Source organism: Phaseolus vulgaris, chromosome 10 (genome assembly GCF_000499845.2).
Source record: "Phaseolus vulgaris cultivar G19833 chromosome 10, P. vulgaris v2.0, whole genome shotgun sequence".
In the NCBI taxonomy this organism is placed as follows: domain Eukaryota; kingdom Viridiplantae; phylum Streptophyta; class Magnoliopsida; order Fabales; family Fabaceae; genus Phaseolus; species Phaseolus vulgaris.
The window spans coordinates 4581197-4597361 of record NC_023750.2 but is presented as its reverse complement, the minus strand read 5'-3'; the positions used below and the strand labels follow the sequence as shown (position 1 = coordinate 4597361).

At 34.4% G+C, this 16165-nt stretch overlaps 1 protein-coding gene across 2 annotated transcripts; it reads right to left on the bottom strand.

Annotated features, from left to right (window-relative positions):
• Window positions 1-6355: 6355 nt before the first annotated feature.
• LOC137818594 (fimbrin-2-like) lies at window positions 6356-15696 on the bottom strand. Of its 2 annotated transcripts, XM_068622117.1 has the most exons (15): window positions 15307-15696; window positions 15124-15221; window positions 14651-14821; window positions 13665-13906; window positions 13412-13583; window positions 12516-12554; window positions 12239-12307; window positions 12042-12158; window positions 11676-11887; window positions 10573-10731; window positions 9305-9504; window positions 9025-9182; window positions 8075-8171; window positions 7149-7240; window positions 6356-6679 (listed from the first exon to the last, which is right to left on the bottom strand). In XM_068622117.1, exons 2-15 carry the CDS (start codon window positions 15208-15210, stop codon window positions 6494-6496), a joined length of 2001 nt encoding a protein of 666 aa, XP_068478218.1. In that variant the 5' UTR covers window positions 15211-15221; window positions 15307-15696; the 3' UTR covers window positions 6356-6493. The 2 variants fall into 2 exon arrangements, with proteins under 2 accessions (XP_068478218.1, XP_068478217.1); XM_068622116.1 differs by having other exon boundaries at window positions 15124-15562.
• Window positions 15697-16165: the final 469 nt, after the last annotated feature.

The window sequence follows — 16165 nt, the reverse complement described above, 5'->3', positions numbered from 1 at the left end:
TTTCATACCAGCCAAGGGAGCCTTTCAGTAACAAACTACTATGGTATGTTGAATGGTTTATGGATCGAATTAGATCAATATCAAAATTTGAAGATGAAGTGCACAGATGACTGTATTGCACTAACACAATTTCTTGAAAGGGTACGCATATTTAAATTTCTTTCTGGATTAAACCCTGAATTTGATCCAATTAGGATTCAGATTTTGGGAAAGGAAAATTTCCCTTCTCTCTCAGAGGTTTTTCACATTGTACGAGGGGAAGAAACTCGGAGGTTAGTAATGTTGGATGGGGGCAACTCCGTTGATAGTTCAGCTCTAAGTACTAACAACTCTGGTGATAGTTCAGCTATGGCAACTGGCAAGGGACCTATAAAAGGTTCATTTCCTTCATTTGGAAAGCCTCCCACAAAGGCTAATCGTGAAGATCGTTGGTGCAGTTATTGTAAAAAGACAGGTCATACTAAGGAAAGATGCTTCAAACTTCATGGAAAGGAGAAGGTCTTGGAACGTATTGGAGGATTCAAAGGTACCATACAAAGGCATGCTAATCAAGCATCATCTGACTCTGAAAGTACGACCTTACCTTTCCCTCAAATAGCATAGGAGGTCCCCTCACTCAGCAAAGAAGAGTTGGAACGTTTACGAGCTCTCATGAACTCTCTTATTAAGACTAGCTCTTGTTCTTTAACCATGAGTGGTAAGAGTTCTAGTTTCTTATCCTTTAATGCTTCTGGTACTGAGAATATCTGGATTATAGACTCTGGTGCTACTGATCATATGACACCTCATTCCTCTTATTTTTCATCCTACAATGTCTTGTCTTATAACCAACATATTACTGTAGCTAATGGTTCCAATACCCCCATTACTGGTCATGGTAATATCCACCTTCAACCTTCCTTCCCTTTAAAAAATGTGCTTCATGTTCCCAACCTATCTAATAACCTCTTGTCAATTCATAAGATTACCCAAGATTTAAATTGTGCAGTGACATTTTTTCCTTCCCATTGTGTTTTTCAGGATCTTGCCACGGGGAAGACAATTGGACTTGCTAAAGAGCAGGGCGGGTTATATTACTTACAACAGGAAGAAACTAAAAAATGTGCTAAACTACAGGCACACACTTCTAGTCTTCAGCAAGGCACTGAATCTTGGTCATCTTCTCAAATATGGCTTCAACACAGACGTCTTGGACATCCTCCTTTTAGTACCCTAAAATCCTTATTTCCTGTTTTATTTACAAAATTATCGGTTGAGTCTTTTCATTGTGATGTTTGTCAGTTTGCTAAACACCATAGAACAACTTTTCCTTCGAATAATAATAGAAGTTCAAAACCTTTTGATCTTATTCATTCTGATGTATGGGGACCTTCATCTATTCCTAATATCTCGGGTGCAAAATGGTTTGTTTCATTTATTGATGATTGTACTCGCGTTACCTGGATATTCCTTATGAAAGATAAGTCTGAAGTTTTTCACTTGTTTGTAAATTTTTACAAAATGGTTCAAACACAATTTGAAAGTCCAATTAAGAGATTACGTTCTGATAATGGACGAGAATATGTCAACCAGAACCTTTCAAAGTTTCTTCAGGAAAATGGAGTTGTTCATGAATTAACCTGTGTGGACACTCCTCAACAAAATGGGGTTGCTGAAAGAAAAAATCGTCATCTCCTTGAGGTAACTAGAGCTTTACTTTTCCAAATGTCTGTTCCAAAATCTTACTGGGGGGAAGCCGTCCTGACTGCCACTTATTTAATTAATAGATTACCTTCTCGGGTTCTAGAGGGTGTTACTCCTATTCAACTTATGACCATATTCTATCCTTTTATTCCCATGTTAACTAGTCTTCAGAGTCGTGTCTTTGGTTGTCCAGCTTTTGTACATGTTCATAGCCCGTATCGAGGTAAGTTAGATCCTCGTGCCATCAAATGTGTCTTCATTGGTTATGCCCCCAACAAAAAGGGGTACAAATGTTATCATCCTCAAAGTCGTAAAGTTTATATTTCCAAAGATGTCAGCTTCCATGAAACAGAGTCTTTCTTTCCTAGTTCTCAGCTTCAGGGGGAGAGTATTCAAGAAGCTGAGGACCTTGAGTTGCCACCTTTTCCTTTGTTGCAGAATTCCGTTCTTAAGGAGAATGACAAAGACCCTATGCCAACATCATTACCAGAGAAGAATAATGAGGACAAATACTTTGGGAAACAATACCAACGAAGGCAACAAGAACCCGTCCTGATCGAACAACAACTTCAATTGTCCGAACCGGAGGTAAGAACCCATACCTATGAGACCCTTGAGGACACTTTAAATAAAACTAACCTAGATGATTTACCTATTGCCTTGAGAAAAGAAAAAAGATTTTGTGCCAAATATCCTATATCTCAATTTGTGTCTACAGAAAAACTTTCTATGCAGCACCAGAGTTTTCTTTCAGCTATTGATTCTATTATAATCCCTACATCAGTACAAGAAGCCTTAGAGGATGAGAACTGGGTTCGAGCCTTGAATGAAGAAATGAAGGCATTAGAAAAGAATGAGACTTGGGAGATTGTAGAGAGACCAAAGGATTAGAAGGCAGTGGGTTGTCGGTGGATATACACAGTGAAGTATCAGTCTAATGGCACGTTGGATCGATATAAAGCAAGGTTAGTTGCAAAAGGGTACACTCAAACCTATGGGATCGATTATGAGGAAACTTTTGCTCCAGTAGCAAAAATGAATACAGTCAGAATTATTCTCTCCTTGGCAGCGCACTTTGATTGGGAGATGCATCAATTTGATGTTAAGAATGCCTTCTTGCATGGATGCTTGGAGGAAGAAGTATACATGGAGATTCCACCGGGTTATGGTAATGTTAATGAAGAAAATAAGGTGTGCAGACTTAAGAAGGCCTTGTATGGTCTTAAACAATCACCTCGTGCTTGGTTTGGAAGGTTTACTCAAGCTATGGTATCTTTGGGGTACCGACAAAGCCAAGGTGACCATACTCTGTTTATAAAACATTCTCAGAATGGTAAACTCACTCTACTTTTGGTCTATGTAGATGATATGATTATTACAGGTGATGATGAGATTGAAAAACAAAATTTGAAGGAGAGACTAGCTGCTCAATTTGAGATGAAGGATCTTGGGAAGCTGAAGTACTTTCTTGGGATAGAAGTTGCTTACTCAAGACAGGGCATCTTTATTTCTCAAAGAAAATACATCCTTGATCTTCTCAAAGAGACTGGTAAGTTGGGTTGTAAGCCCACTGGAGTGCCAATAGAGCAAAATCATAGGATTGGGAATGATGAGGAAAACCCAAAAGTGGAGAAGACACAATATCAAAGACTTGTGGGGAAACTCATTTATCTATCATACACTAGGCCAGACATAGCCTATGCAGTTAGTGTGGTTAGCCAATTTATGCATGATCCAAGGGAAAGACACTCACAGGCAGTAGATAGAATTCTTCAGTACTTAAAAGCCTCCCCAGGAAAAGGATTGTTATTCAAAAAAGGGGAAAACTTATCCATGAAAGTATATACTGATGCTGACTATGCAGGATCGATTGTTGATAGGAGATCCACCACAGGCTACTGCATGTTCTTGGGTGGAAATCTGGTGACATGGAGGAGCAAGAAGCAAAATGTAGTTGCAAGATCAAGTGCAGAGGCAGAATTTAGAGCCATGGCTCAAGGGGTGTGTGAACTATTATGGGTGAAGATCATACTTGATGACCTTAAAATAAAATATGAAGCTCCTATGGGCTTGGCGTGTGATAATAAGTCTGCTATCAGTATTGCACACAATCCGGTTCAACATAATCGAACAAAGCATGTAGAGATAGACCGACACTTTATTAAGGAGAAGTTGGATGATGGTCTTATAGCCACGGAGTACATCCCGTCAAGACTACAATTGGCATATATGTTTACTAAAGGACTTCCCACAAAACAATTCGAAGATCTTACTTGCAAGTTGGGAATGATAGATATACATTCACCAACTTGAGGGGAAGTGTTGCATAATCAGGAGAATTATGCTGTAATTAAGTGCAGATTCCATTTATATTTATTAGGAGAGATTTGTTAGTGATTTGATTTTATTTGATTTGTACAGCTTTAAACAACCATTATAATTGTCTTTTATTACCTATTATTTCCTTCCTTAAGTAGATTGTAAAACAGTCTATAAATAGAGACTGTAATCACATTTGTAAGACACATCAGAAATACATTCCTTCTATTTCTTTCTATTCCTTTCAACTGATAGATTACCGACTAGAGTTTACCTGATGAGAAGAGGAGTAATGGTTCCTTCACCCTTATGTGTGATGTGCTGCAGTGACAATGAGTCGACACAACATCTCTTCATGGCATGTAAAGTTGCCCAATGTGTATGGGACCGCTGTCTTAGATGGGTGGGAGTCCAATCTGTCCAACATAATGACTTGCAATGTCACTTTGAACAATTCTGCCTGCCCCGGATCAACCAGAAACAGAATTATGTCTGGAAAGGCATGTGGGTGGCGATAGTAAGGTGCTTATGGGAGCAAAGGAATATAATAGTCTTCAAACAAGGGGTAGTTGATGAGGAAGAAATTTTCCACTTGGCCCAAATCAAAGCGTGGTTGTGGATGAAACACAAACTACATTCGTTCAACTATTCTTTAGCAGAATGACACATTAACCCAGTTCAGTGTCTAGTTAGTTAATTGTATCAAGAATAGTGAGGTGAGGAGCACGGGGCTACTAAAAGGCAAAGCAGATTTAAGTTTGGGGGATCCCAATAGAAGGGTATCTTTTAAGCGGCGTGAGCAGGGATAAAAAAACATCCAGCACAAGGTTATATTATCATAAAATAGATGTTACGAGGCAATGAAATGTGGAAAGGAAAGTGACAGTATTAAGCTAAGAGCTGGGGGTGGAAACAACTTGGCCAAGGTGAATGTAATACTGGGATGATCTTGCTATGTCTATGTTGTGTTGAGCTGGTTTTTATGCAGGTATAAACTAAATGTGCAGTGCAAAACGAAAAAACGTATAGGTAGTAGTTGGAGGGAGTGGGAACCTGTGAGAGGTTATGCAGAGTTGGTGGGAAACATGAAGAAAATCTGTTAAAACAGATAAGGGATATTGGGTCGTGATTATAAGAATTGAGTTGTGTAGGATCGTATAAGGGGAGACTGAAGTGCACTAAGGTTCTAAGGAATTGGGTAAATCATGAAGTGGGAGGTGGTGGTTGGAAACTGTTAAAGTGAAAAAATTAAATTAATGCACTATGGGTGAGGGCTGAGATGCAGAACACGGCTTGGGGGTCTGGGACTTGTGTCAGCCTAATGGTAGTGGTTTGGAAGTATATGATTTAGATATGCTATGCCCAAGTGTGTGCTCTTGATGTTGTATCTTTTGTATAAGGGTTTTGGGACACCCTTTAGTCCCGTTAATATTAATTAATTCTTGGCTGATAAAAAAAATGTAGGCTCTTCTTCCTTTTCCTTCTTTATCAAATTTCATGTCATATTCTTTCTCTTTGTTTGTAGCATTGGGACATTCAATCTTGATATGTCCTTGCTTTCCACATCCAAAACAAGAATAGTTAGAATAATTAGAATAAGTTGATTTCTTGAAGTTATACCTTTTTGATGATTGAGTTTTGTCTTTTCCTTTCTTTTTCAAGAACTTACTGAAATTCTTAGTCAACAAATTCAGTATTACTGCAATCACTTGACTCTACTTTAGTTTTCTGAATTCCAGACTTTAGAGCTATCCCTTTGATTTGTTTTTCTCCAATTTCTTGCTCATTCAATCGGTTCATTTTTATCTCATGTTCTCTGAGTTTGCCTAACAGTGAAGCAGTGGTCAGATCCTTTGACTCTGATATTCCTGTAACTTTTGGTTGCCACATTCTATCAAGACATTTCAGAATCTTGATGTTGAACTCTTCTTTATCAAGAGTTTTTAATCTAGCTAGAGCCACAACTTTCAAAACAGATTACAAGCCTTGAGCAATCACGTTCCTTTGGAAATTTAGTGAATGCTTACATGCAAATTTCCCAACATCCCAACATTTAGAATGACGTTTATAGGAGATAATCCAAATCTTTTACGAGTTTACAAAATATGTTAAAAGTTCGAACAGTTAAAAACACTCTTTCAACATATTCTTTCAAATTCATTTTTTATTACCTGAAATTTATAGTTTTTTTTATAATTTTCAATAAACTTGAATCAGTATAAAAATGTACCTAACATCAAATATTAAAGAATATGTTTCATGCATAATTCGGTTTGATACTGAATGGCCATCACTTTTTTCTTTCCCTTTCGTCCCAAACTTGCAATAAAAAAACACTATTTACAAAGTTGAGTGAACAAAATTTGCTTTGAAACCATTAAATTACCTAGTGTCATACATTGATCTTTTGATCAACTAAAACAAGTGGTTCAAATATATATTATATATAAGAAAAAGGGTTCACTCAAAACATATGTATAGATATATATATTTACATGTTCCCATTTTCATCTACTGATGAATCAGATGCAGAGTCATCAAGTGTTGAATTTGATGTGGTCTCCAATTGACTCCCACTCTCATTATCTGAACTTCCCACACTTGCTTCCTCTTGAGGATGCTTTAGGCACCAAGACATTATACTAGCTGTTAGTGTCAGAATCATTTTTTGATTCACCTGAAATTATTATGTACCACCATTGTCATCATAAAGTAAGCAATGCAAATATTTAATCACAATATATTCATGATTGTAGGAGTTTTCTCTTATGCTGTCATTCAACAGTATTATCTATGATTGGATTACAAAGCAAAAGAGTTTTACATACATTCAAATCTATGTGCTATAAAAGAAATTAGATTGTCTTCAGAAATCATCATTAGTATGAATTTTAAGATAGTGATTCTGAATGTCAACAAATTTATCTTACAAAGCTGTGTTGGATGATATTATGTGTAAAAATGATTATATTCTTTACTTTCAAACTCATCTAAGATGATTTCTGATCTGTTGTTGACAATGTAAAGAATTCTTTACACATATACAGCATTAGAACTAGACTAAAATAAAACAGCCAAAACTAGTTAGAAATGTTCTTTGCTATTTTTAATGAAAAAGCACAACATTAGGATTGATTCTAAACTACCTCGGTTATGTCTTCAGGAAGCAGGAATATAGAACATCCAAGCTTTCTTGCAATACTGATAATGTAGGTTGCATTCATCCTTTTCTCTTGATCTGCAAGAACCAGTTAATACAAAAGTTATAGGAATGTAAACCAAGATAAAAGTCAAGGATTTTGCATTGAAAGTGGAGACACTTGAAGTTCATTCCTTGTGGCAGACATGAGGTAACTTCAGCTTAAGGCAATTCCATGTCTAACATAGATCAAGTCAAGAACATAAGATATATTGCACAAAACCAAAGGATATTATTCTATTTGCCCATCAAAATTTTCAAAAATGCATGCATGATACTCAATCACAATAAATGATTCAAGCTTGTTAACTGTTGATCCACCCCTTTATCATAAATCATGCTTGACCAAAATTTTAAGAACTTTCACATTCATGCCTAATGGAGCTGCAGTCCAAACTTAATTTCAAATATAATGGGCATGCATGTATACCCTTTTTAATTGAACCACATAGTCTGCAATTTGATTTCAGGAACTTTGGCTCTAACTTGTGAAACCGCATTTTCAAACAAAGGAAATGAATGATAAAAAAAATACGATAAAAGCTTGCATATGTTTTAATTTCATATGAATATAACTCTGTTCAGTTCTAGCTTTTGCAAAAGTTTGTTATATATGTAAGGAATGTGGAGTTGAGAGTCCCACATTTGGTGTAGATAAGCAAGATGGGAAATATATAAAGAGAAATACCCACAAATCTGTTGCCTTAAAAATATGGGTTAGAGGTGAAAGGTTTTAATCTCTAGTCGATGTGGGATCTTCAAAACCTCTCATCAAAACTTGTACCACCAATTTCACATGATATGAGGCCAGTAATAATATTGCTTTAAGAATGTCAATAAAAATTGAAAGAGTAAAGAGAAAACATAACATACCTGTCACTCCTTTTGTTACAAGACCCCAATTTACTGCTCTGTGCTGCACTGAACTTAGAAGCTCAAGGAAAAATATTCCATCTGATAAACTTTTATCCTGAAATTTGAAATTTTAATAATTAGTTAATGAACTTATTCTGTAATCATTTAAACACATTCTACAAGTAAAAAATGAAAAATGAAATATAGCTGCTAGAATATTTACAAGAAAGGAACTATAATAGTTAAACAAAATTATTTTGAACACTAGGCAAGGCTATCATGTGATTTCAAAATTATGCAGGTTATATTAATCTGAGATTAGATCACAGTACTGTGAAGGCTAAAAAACTGTTTGTGGAAAGTTCAGATTCTTTGCAAGAAATAACAATATCTCAAGCAGTATTTCATTGTTCGCTACAAAACACAGATAAAATCACAAGCTTAAGCAATTTTTGTTTATTGCAATATGCTAAAAGAAGCTGTTTTTGGCAATTTACCAATCCCAGTATTCTCAAGGTATTTTTGGTACCAATTTACGTATGTGGGAATGCTTCTTCACAAAGCCAGCACCAAATTCAAAACTTCCCTTTCAACATTAACAAAATGTCCTGATAGTATTCTCAAAAGTTAAATAATTTGCATTGTGCTGGTTACATATTGATCATTGTGCTGCCCCAGTTAAATATTTGCTGTCAATAAAAGCATCTTCCCAAAGTTTCCATGTTTATTTATACATAAACTAAACTAGCTTATGGAGAAACTTGTTTCATTATTTTCTTTTTATTTGCATCTCTTAAGTTAGAAGTACTTATAGAGAAGTTTATCCAAACAGACCCTATGATTATGTTGTTTGATGAATGTAGCAGAATGAGAAAAGGGTAGGTAGTTATTGTATGGATCAGTAAATACATTTTTCAACCTTTCCACATGAAAATTAAAATTAGCATTATGAACAAAGATTTCAATACCTTAAAACTGTCCATGCGGCTTTGACTTCCGGAGCTGCTAACCTTGCTGTTGGCCCATTCTAAAATATCAGCATCAGTTATCTCCTTCCCACGAGAGTGAAATCTCAAGTTCTTGAGAAGTTGTAGGATGTTGTATCGCATCAATTGCCACAAATAAGCTAAAAATACCATCAAGTAGAGTTTGATTAAGATTCTATGTGTGATCATTGAATTGAATGGAGTAATTGCTTTACAACAAGGTATATGTAGGTAATAACTCATAACTTGGAAATCAACCTACCTAGTATTAGCTTTTTATTTCCCTGCACAATGTCGTTTCCAGCAACATTTACCAGTGAAAATTTAATCTGTTTCCCTATTTTCACAACTTGGTTGCAGTTCTCTACTTTTCTAAATGGCATCTTAATTGGAGGCTTGTTGGCAATCTTCCAATTAACAATCCCTGGTGACACCTTGTCAAGAGTCTCAAGAAGAACCCACCTGCAAAGAAACAACATCATTCCAACTCCATGGATAGTTAAAGTTCAAAAGAAAAATTGAAAAAAGACAAACTATATTGAAATGAAACACAAATTCTTAGTACAACACACGACTCGAACCCGGATGCGAGGATAAGAGTTTCTTTGAAATTTAGGATACACATTTGCAAAATTGTAGAAAATATTTTATATAGATGAATAATATCAATAAACAAGGAGATGTTGATCATTTCTCATTAATTCATAACTATGAAGATAAGCATTTTAACTTGAGATATTTGTGATCATAGCAAAAAAATATAGTTTCTACCTATATCATAATCATTCTTGGCTAATTGTACCAACAAAAGAACTCAAAACAAATATTGACTTTATATAATAGCCAATAAGTCCAACCATTATCAACTATATCATGCCTCACAATGTCCCATTACCTTATCTCCTTTTTTTATACTATTACACCTTTCATCTATTTTAGACAAAAGTTCACCTTTTTTAGACATGCACACAAACCCAATATTCATCACCTCTTTTTGTATCCATTTTGTTTTTCTTTAAAGAATGAATAGAGGAGTATGTAGTTCAATTCATCTCACATCGCCAGGAAGAACATCAGAAATTAAAAATGAAATGAAAAAAATTGGATACTTTTCCAATAAGTATCCAGAAATATTCAAGAAGTATGAGAAATATCTTGGAAAAAGTTAAAAAATTGAATAAAAAGGATTGAATAGACATGCTGAAGGAAATATATGAGTGTCCATATCCGACATGGGTATGACTCCTATACTTTTCCATATTTGGAATATCTATGCTTCATAGATTGAAAACAAGAAGTATGACACTGTTTTCTGCATGCCGGAATAATTTCAACAGAAAAGAAATTACACTAACTAACTAATATATGAACTGTTTAGTGAATAAAAATTATAATAAAGTAAAAAAAATATTCCATCTATTGTATTTTATTAGTAGTTTCAATTCTATACAAGAGATTTTAACAAAACCAGTTCAAGCATATAGTATAACATAAACAAGAGAACTTGTAAAAATGCAAAAGATATTCCACCCGTTTCGAAGATCCTCAAAGACATTGTTGACATATGTTGAATTTCCAAGGCTATTCATCCATAGGCGAAATGCTCTTTCTTCTCTAGAGTCTTGAGTATCATCTGGAAATGTTTCAAGGAGAGACATCTGTTGTTTTGTCTGAGCTGAAAGTCCATTTCTACAAGAGAGAAATTGAGTTAGCTAACATATTTCTCAAAAACCAAAAAGAAAAATTGTGTATGGTATTGAAACTTGTAAGGTGTAGAAAGGATAGCAGACAGGTAATCAATTCATAGTCAAAAGTGGATATGAAAATAAGAGAAACAGATGAATATGGAGGACCACAATGAAAAATAGTTAGTACACCTATTCACAAGCATATGAGCTGTGGAATCTTTAGTAAGTGATCTTTTGAGAAAACAAACAAGCAGTCATTATCTAAATTCTAAAAATTTACTTTCGTAAGCAAAATTTAGTTAGATCCCATTTGAAAAAGCTTATTTACAACTTATTTGGACTTATCTTATGCCAGACACTTAGGTAAGTGTTAGGGAGAAAATATGATATATGCATGCATTCGTTGTTTTTAGCTTATTTCTATAAGATCTCAAGTATAGTTGCTTATTGCACATGTTTGGCTTATTTCAATAAGTGCTTATATTCTAAGAGCTTATTCAATACGACCTTAGTTAATTTCTTTAATCAAACAGGTCCCAAGGACTTAAAATTCCTGTTTGGGATACTCCAGACTTAATTTAGGGAACAAACTCAGTTTGGTTGTCCTCAAAAATAAATTTGCATACTCATTTAATGTGAAACCAAGTTTCCACAAAAGCAAGACCAAGGTTCCTTTCTGCAAACTCAATTAGAAAAATGGAAACTAATTGAAAATTAGGTTTGCTAACTTTAATCCAAACATACACATAATTCTATTAAGTATACAGTAATAGAATAATAGACCTTAGTCAATAACAAAAAAACACTTATAAAAACAAATAGTCGATGAAAGCCAGGAATTAAGTTCCATTTCCTTTGGCCTTATTCACAAAACAACCCAAAAATGAAACGCTTAAAACGTATAAAAATATAAGATTTGTTAAGAGGATGGTTATTCTCACTCACCTGTGCTGGAAAATATGTGCAACAAAGGCAAGATTAAGATTTGGAGATCCTTCCACAATGTCTCTTGCAGTTAAGTATCTCTTGCAACCCATCTTATCAGCATGTTCTAGAACTAACTTTGCTCTCTCAAAGGGATTTTTAACTGCCAAAGTGGAGGGATTGATGTATTCAGGTGCAAGAACATTTAGAAGGTGTGCATAAGCCTCAGCATCCTACAAGGTCAGAACCATAGAAGTTCAATAAGCAGCTATTTACACGACTTTTGCATTGAGATAGTACTGAATGAACAGTGGTGCTAATTGTCCAAAGCAAAAGATAGAGTATAAGAGCAAGTATTTTTCACCAAAATAAGAAAAACTCAGTTACCTTCACATCAGAGGAGAAGTTAGTGACAATCTTCTTGTACCCTGATTTCTTCAAATGGAAATTCATCCACCTTAACAAGATCTTTTCTGGTGGTAGATTCATCAACTCTTCCATATCCTGTTAATTTGAAAAATATGAAGGCAACATATACAAATAAATAATGAAAATATGAGAAGATAATGAAAGAAAGTAGTTACCTTACTATCATCAAGCAACTCAAGAAGCTGGGGAGTTTTCTTCAGATCAAGGTCCGCCAATAATTGAATCTAATTTATCACCACCATTAGGAATATCAAAAGCAGGCACCACAAAATGTAACATGCATTATGCAGTCACCATTATTGCACTACTAAAAAATTAGAATGCATAATTAAACAACAACATTCCAGAATGCATTCATAATTAGAATGCAAATGCTTTACATACATAAACCAAATGAGATCATAAAATTATGTACAATCAACGATTGTTCACCTTAATAATCTGAGAAATCACCCCAAGCACCAGATGACGCTGAAATGTGAACAAAAATATAATTAGATACCACTTCACTGTGAAATTCACTACTATGATCAAATACTAATCCAGAAATATGACAACAAGTTAACAAAAAAATCTCGGTAAACTCACTTATCAAACAGATAAATCTTTACCCTATTCTTTTCACATTCATCATGTTTTTCAGTTGGCAAACATCTTACACAGTTGGTTATTATTATCTACCAGTTCAACATAGGTTAGACACATGGGCCTCCCAAAAGAGTTTTTAAGCTCTTTGATTCAAGAAAGCTTCATTTCATATAGACCAGCAGAACATGAATCTACAGCTTGTGTGAATCTAAGGCAAACATAGATTATGCTAGCTAGTAAAGCAGATGTATGTCAAAATGAGATTAAATCTAATAATGCAGAAACTTTCTGAGCCCAATATAACAAAATACTTTTAGTAATTAATCATCATAATGTCCATTTTTCTGTGTAACACTAAAAAAATATAAAGGCTTTGACTGTAAAAAAAAGTGTAGCATATCATAAAGATACATTGCCTGTGTTTAGAATCATTAAAATAAAGGGAAAACTTGTATGAGAATTACTTTTTCCTAGAAAAGATTTGATAGAAAATCTAATAAATCTGATCAGATTTCGTCAAATTTCAATTTGAACACAACTAAAACTTAAGAAAGAAAATATTTTTCATAACTTTCTGAAAAAAGAAATTGGTTCCAAATAAAAAAATCATATTTCAAATTTCCAAGCAAAGGAATTCATTTGTTAATCAAATCTAAACTTAAATTTTTGTGGTTCTGCATTGTACACAGCCACAATAGTGCTGCTTTAGAGGGTGAAAACTAAAAGGCATACAAACATACCCTTCCTTCAATGAAGTCCTGAGTGCCAATGTTGACCACTGTGCATCCAATTGCTTTAGCAGAGTTGAGGCAAAGTGTGTGATTTTCATTCCTTTCCCATGGATTGAGTATTCTTTTTGTGTTGATTGCCCGTTCATCAATGGTCCCTGGAACTGCCACATTGATAAGCTTGCTGCAACAACATGTTACTCTTTAAAAACAAAACTTCCATGAACAGTTAAAATAGTAAAGCAAGTGAGAATATGTCCAGTACCAAAGAAGAACACCATCTTTTGCAATTTCAAAGAGCTCATTGGTTGAAGGGTCAATAGGAAGATATTTCTTAAGGAACTCATCCTTTGCAACATAGTGATTTATATGTGCTACATATGATGCTTTCTCAGATTCACTAATTGTGTGAAGCAATGTCGTTGTAGCTGTCTTGAGGAATGCTGAGGAGTTCTTTGGACTACTTCCAGTTCTAGAATTTGCAAAAGTTTGGAGTTTCAAGTAGACCTGTCATCATGACATCATTATTCCAGAGAATCTCTTGGGTCAAAATTTGAATTCACCACAATAACTGAAATTGTTCCAGTAGTACGCTTCTAATGTTTTTCTACTCTATATGAGATGAACCAGTTCTAAACTCAATCAAGGTAAGTACTCCACAAGATAGTTAGGCTACACATTTACATAAAATGCAGCCAGTAAAATTGGAAACTGTAAGGCAAATTATCTCTGCAGAAGGAAGGAAGAAAAAATGAAAATTGGTGAAAAAAACAATAGAAATGAAATTGTCTTTGGATTAGATTTATATCAATACCAAAGTGCGTTGAGGAAGATTTTCCTTTTTATTCTTGCAATTGGTGTTTGGATTGTGAAACAAACATGCTATAAATGAAGGATTCAAACAAGGAAAATCAAAGCCATACATACTTTTCTATGTAATCTTCATTTTATTATTTTACTTCATTATTTTTTATTGTACTTAAAAAAAATGAATAAGCTGGTGTTCTATCATCATCATCAGGGTTCTAACGCAACTAGAAACATTAGTTTAAAGTAATTTTCTTTCTTTCTTACCATTTCAATGATATTGAATAGATTTAAGGTTGGAAACAACGAAAACAGAAAGTGGATCAGATAAAAAATGAAAGGGAATAAGGCGATGCATAGTGTAGATACAGAATTCAAAAAGAAGCCACAAGATCCATCACCTCAAAAGATGATTGACAAATCAAAATGACAAAAAAAACTCACCTTAAGAAACAATTCAAAATCAACCTCCTCCTCAGTGTTTTGATACAAATCCTTCACACAAGAAGCTCTCTCTTCCTCACTCAGATTCTCTTCCACCACCTTCAACCTTGACATCTTGGAAGCCAAATCCGCAATCACAAGCCTCCCACTCTCCCTCCTCATGCTCATGAACTACACAAACACACACACTGATCATCAGATGACCCAGAAGCCCAATCAACACAACAACATAAAAACTCCAATATTCCAACAAAAACATGAGATTCAAATATTTTCTTGCACACCCCACAATGGGATTTCAACCAAGATCAAGGTTTTAAAACACGGTTAGTGAACACGATTTTGGCCACGACTTTAAGGCTTTTGGGGTACTCATAGCTGCCATATTTGTCTACAATTCTCTGCAATATCAAAAACCGTGACAAAACTACAACCGTGACCACAATTTAAAACCTTAACCAAGATGAACTTACATGCGATTTTAAGCTGCGAAGTTCAACTTGTGTGAACTGGTTCTGAAGCCATGGATCTGAAACAAGAATCCCCCAGTGGCCAGACATGTCTTCAGCTTCTGTTTTATGGGAAATGAAGAATCACTGAATGAGAAGAAGAGAGAAAGAGAAAGTGTTATTCAATGTCATGCAACAGAGTAGTACCTATTTAATCTAACACTTGCTTTATTTTTTATTTTTGCTATCTCTAATTTTCTCTCTCACTTTATTCAAGTGTGGTGGTGGGAATGAAGAAAGAAAGTAAGGTGTGTGTGCTAAGTGAAAGAGTTGCCAATGCCAACACCATGGGACAGTTCAGAGCTGTCAGAGTTCAAAGTTGTTCTGAGAGAGAGAAAATGTGAGAAAATTCAAATTATTATTACTCTAATCTCGTAAGTTTGAACCTCCAAACATTTGGGGTGGGACCCTTTGTGGTGTTGCCCGTTAAAAAAGACTCCTTTTTTAAAAAACATTTCATGTCTAAGTTTAAACGTGGTATTGGCTTGCCCTTTGTCCAGTTACATCAGTGTAAGTTGTTGTATTAATCTCAACTGTTCCGAACTGTTCAAAGTTATGTTTTTTAAGTGAAGTTATCGACTCTTCAAAGTTGGAAATGTTGCTTTTTTAAGTTTAGTTTCCTATTTAATGATATGAACTGAAATGCTTCACACTTCTCACCGTTAGTTCTTGGGTTTTATGTTTGACTTTATTCATGTTCATGTTTTCTTGTGGCAAAATTAGAGTTTGAATTATTTATAAGAGTATTATTGTTTTATGAAAACAAAGCTATGAAACGGTTTAAATTTGGTTTTTTTCATAATGGAGTTTTGTTTTTGTTTTTTTTTACTATTTTGTCTTGTTAGTAAGATGTTTTTTTTAGTTTAGTCTCATTATTTTGAACATTTTTAATTTTGTTTTATTTTAAAAAATAATTAATATATAATGTTTTACTTATTTTTTTAATTTTATTTCATTATTTTGAACGTTTCTAATTTAGTTTTATTTAAAATAAATAACTAACGTC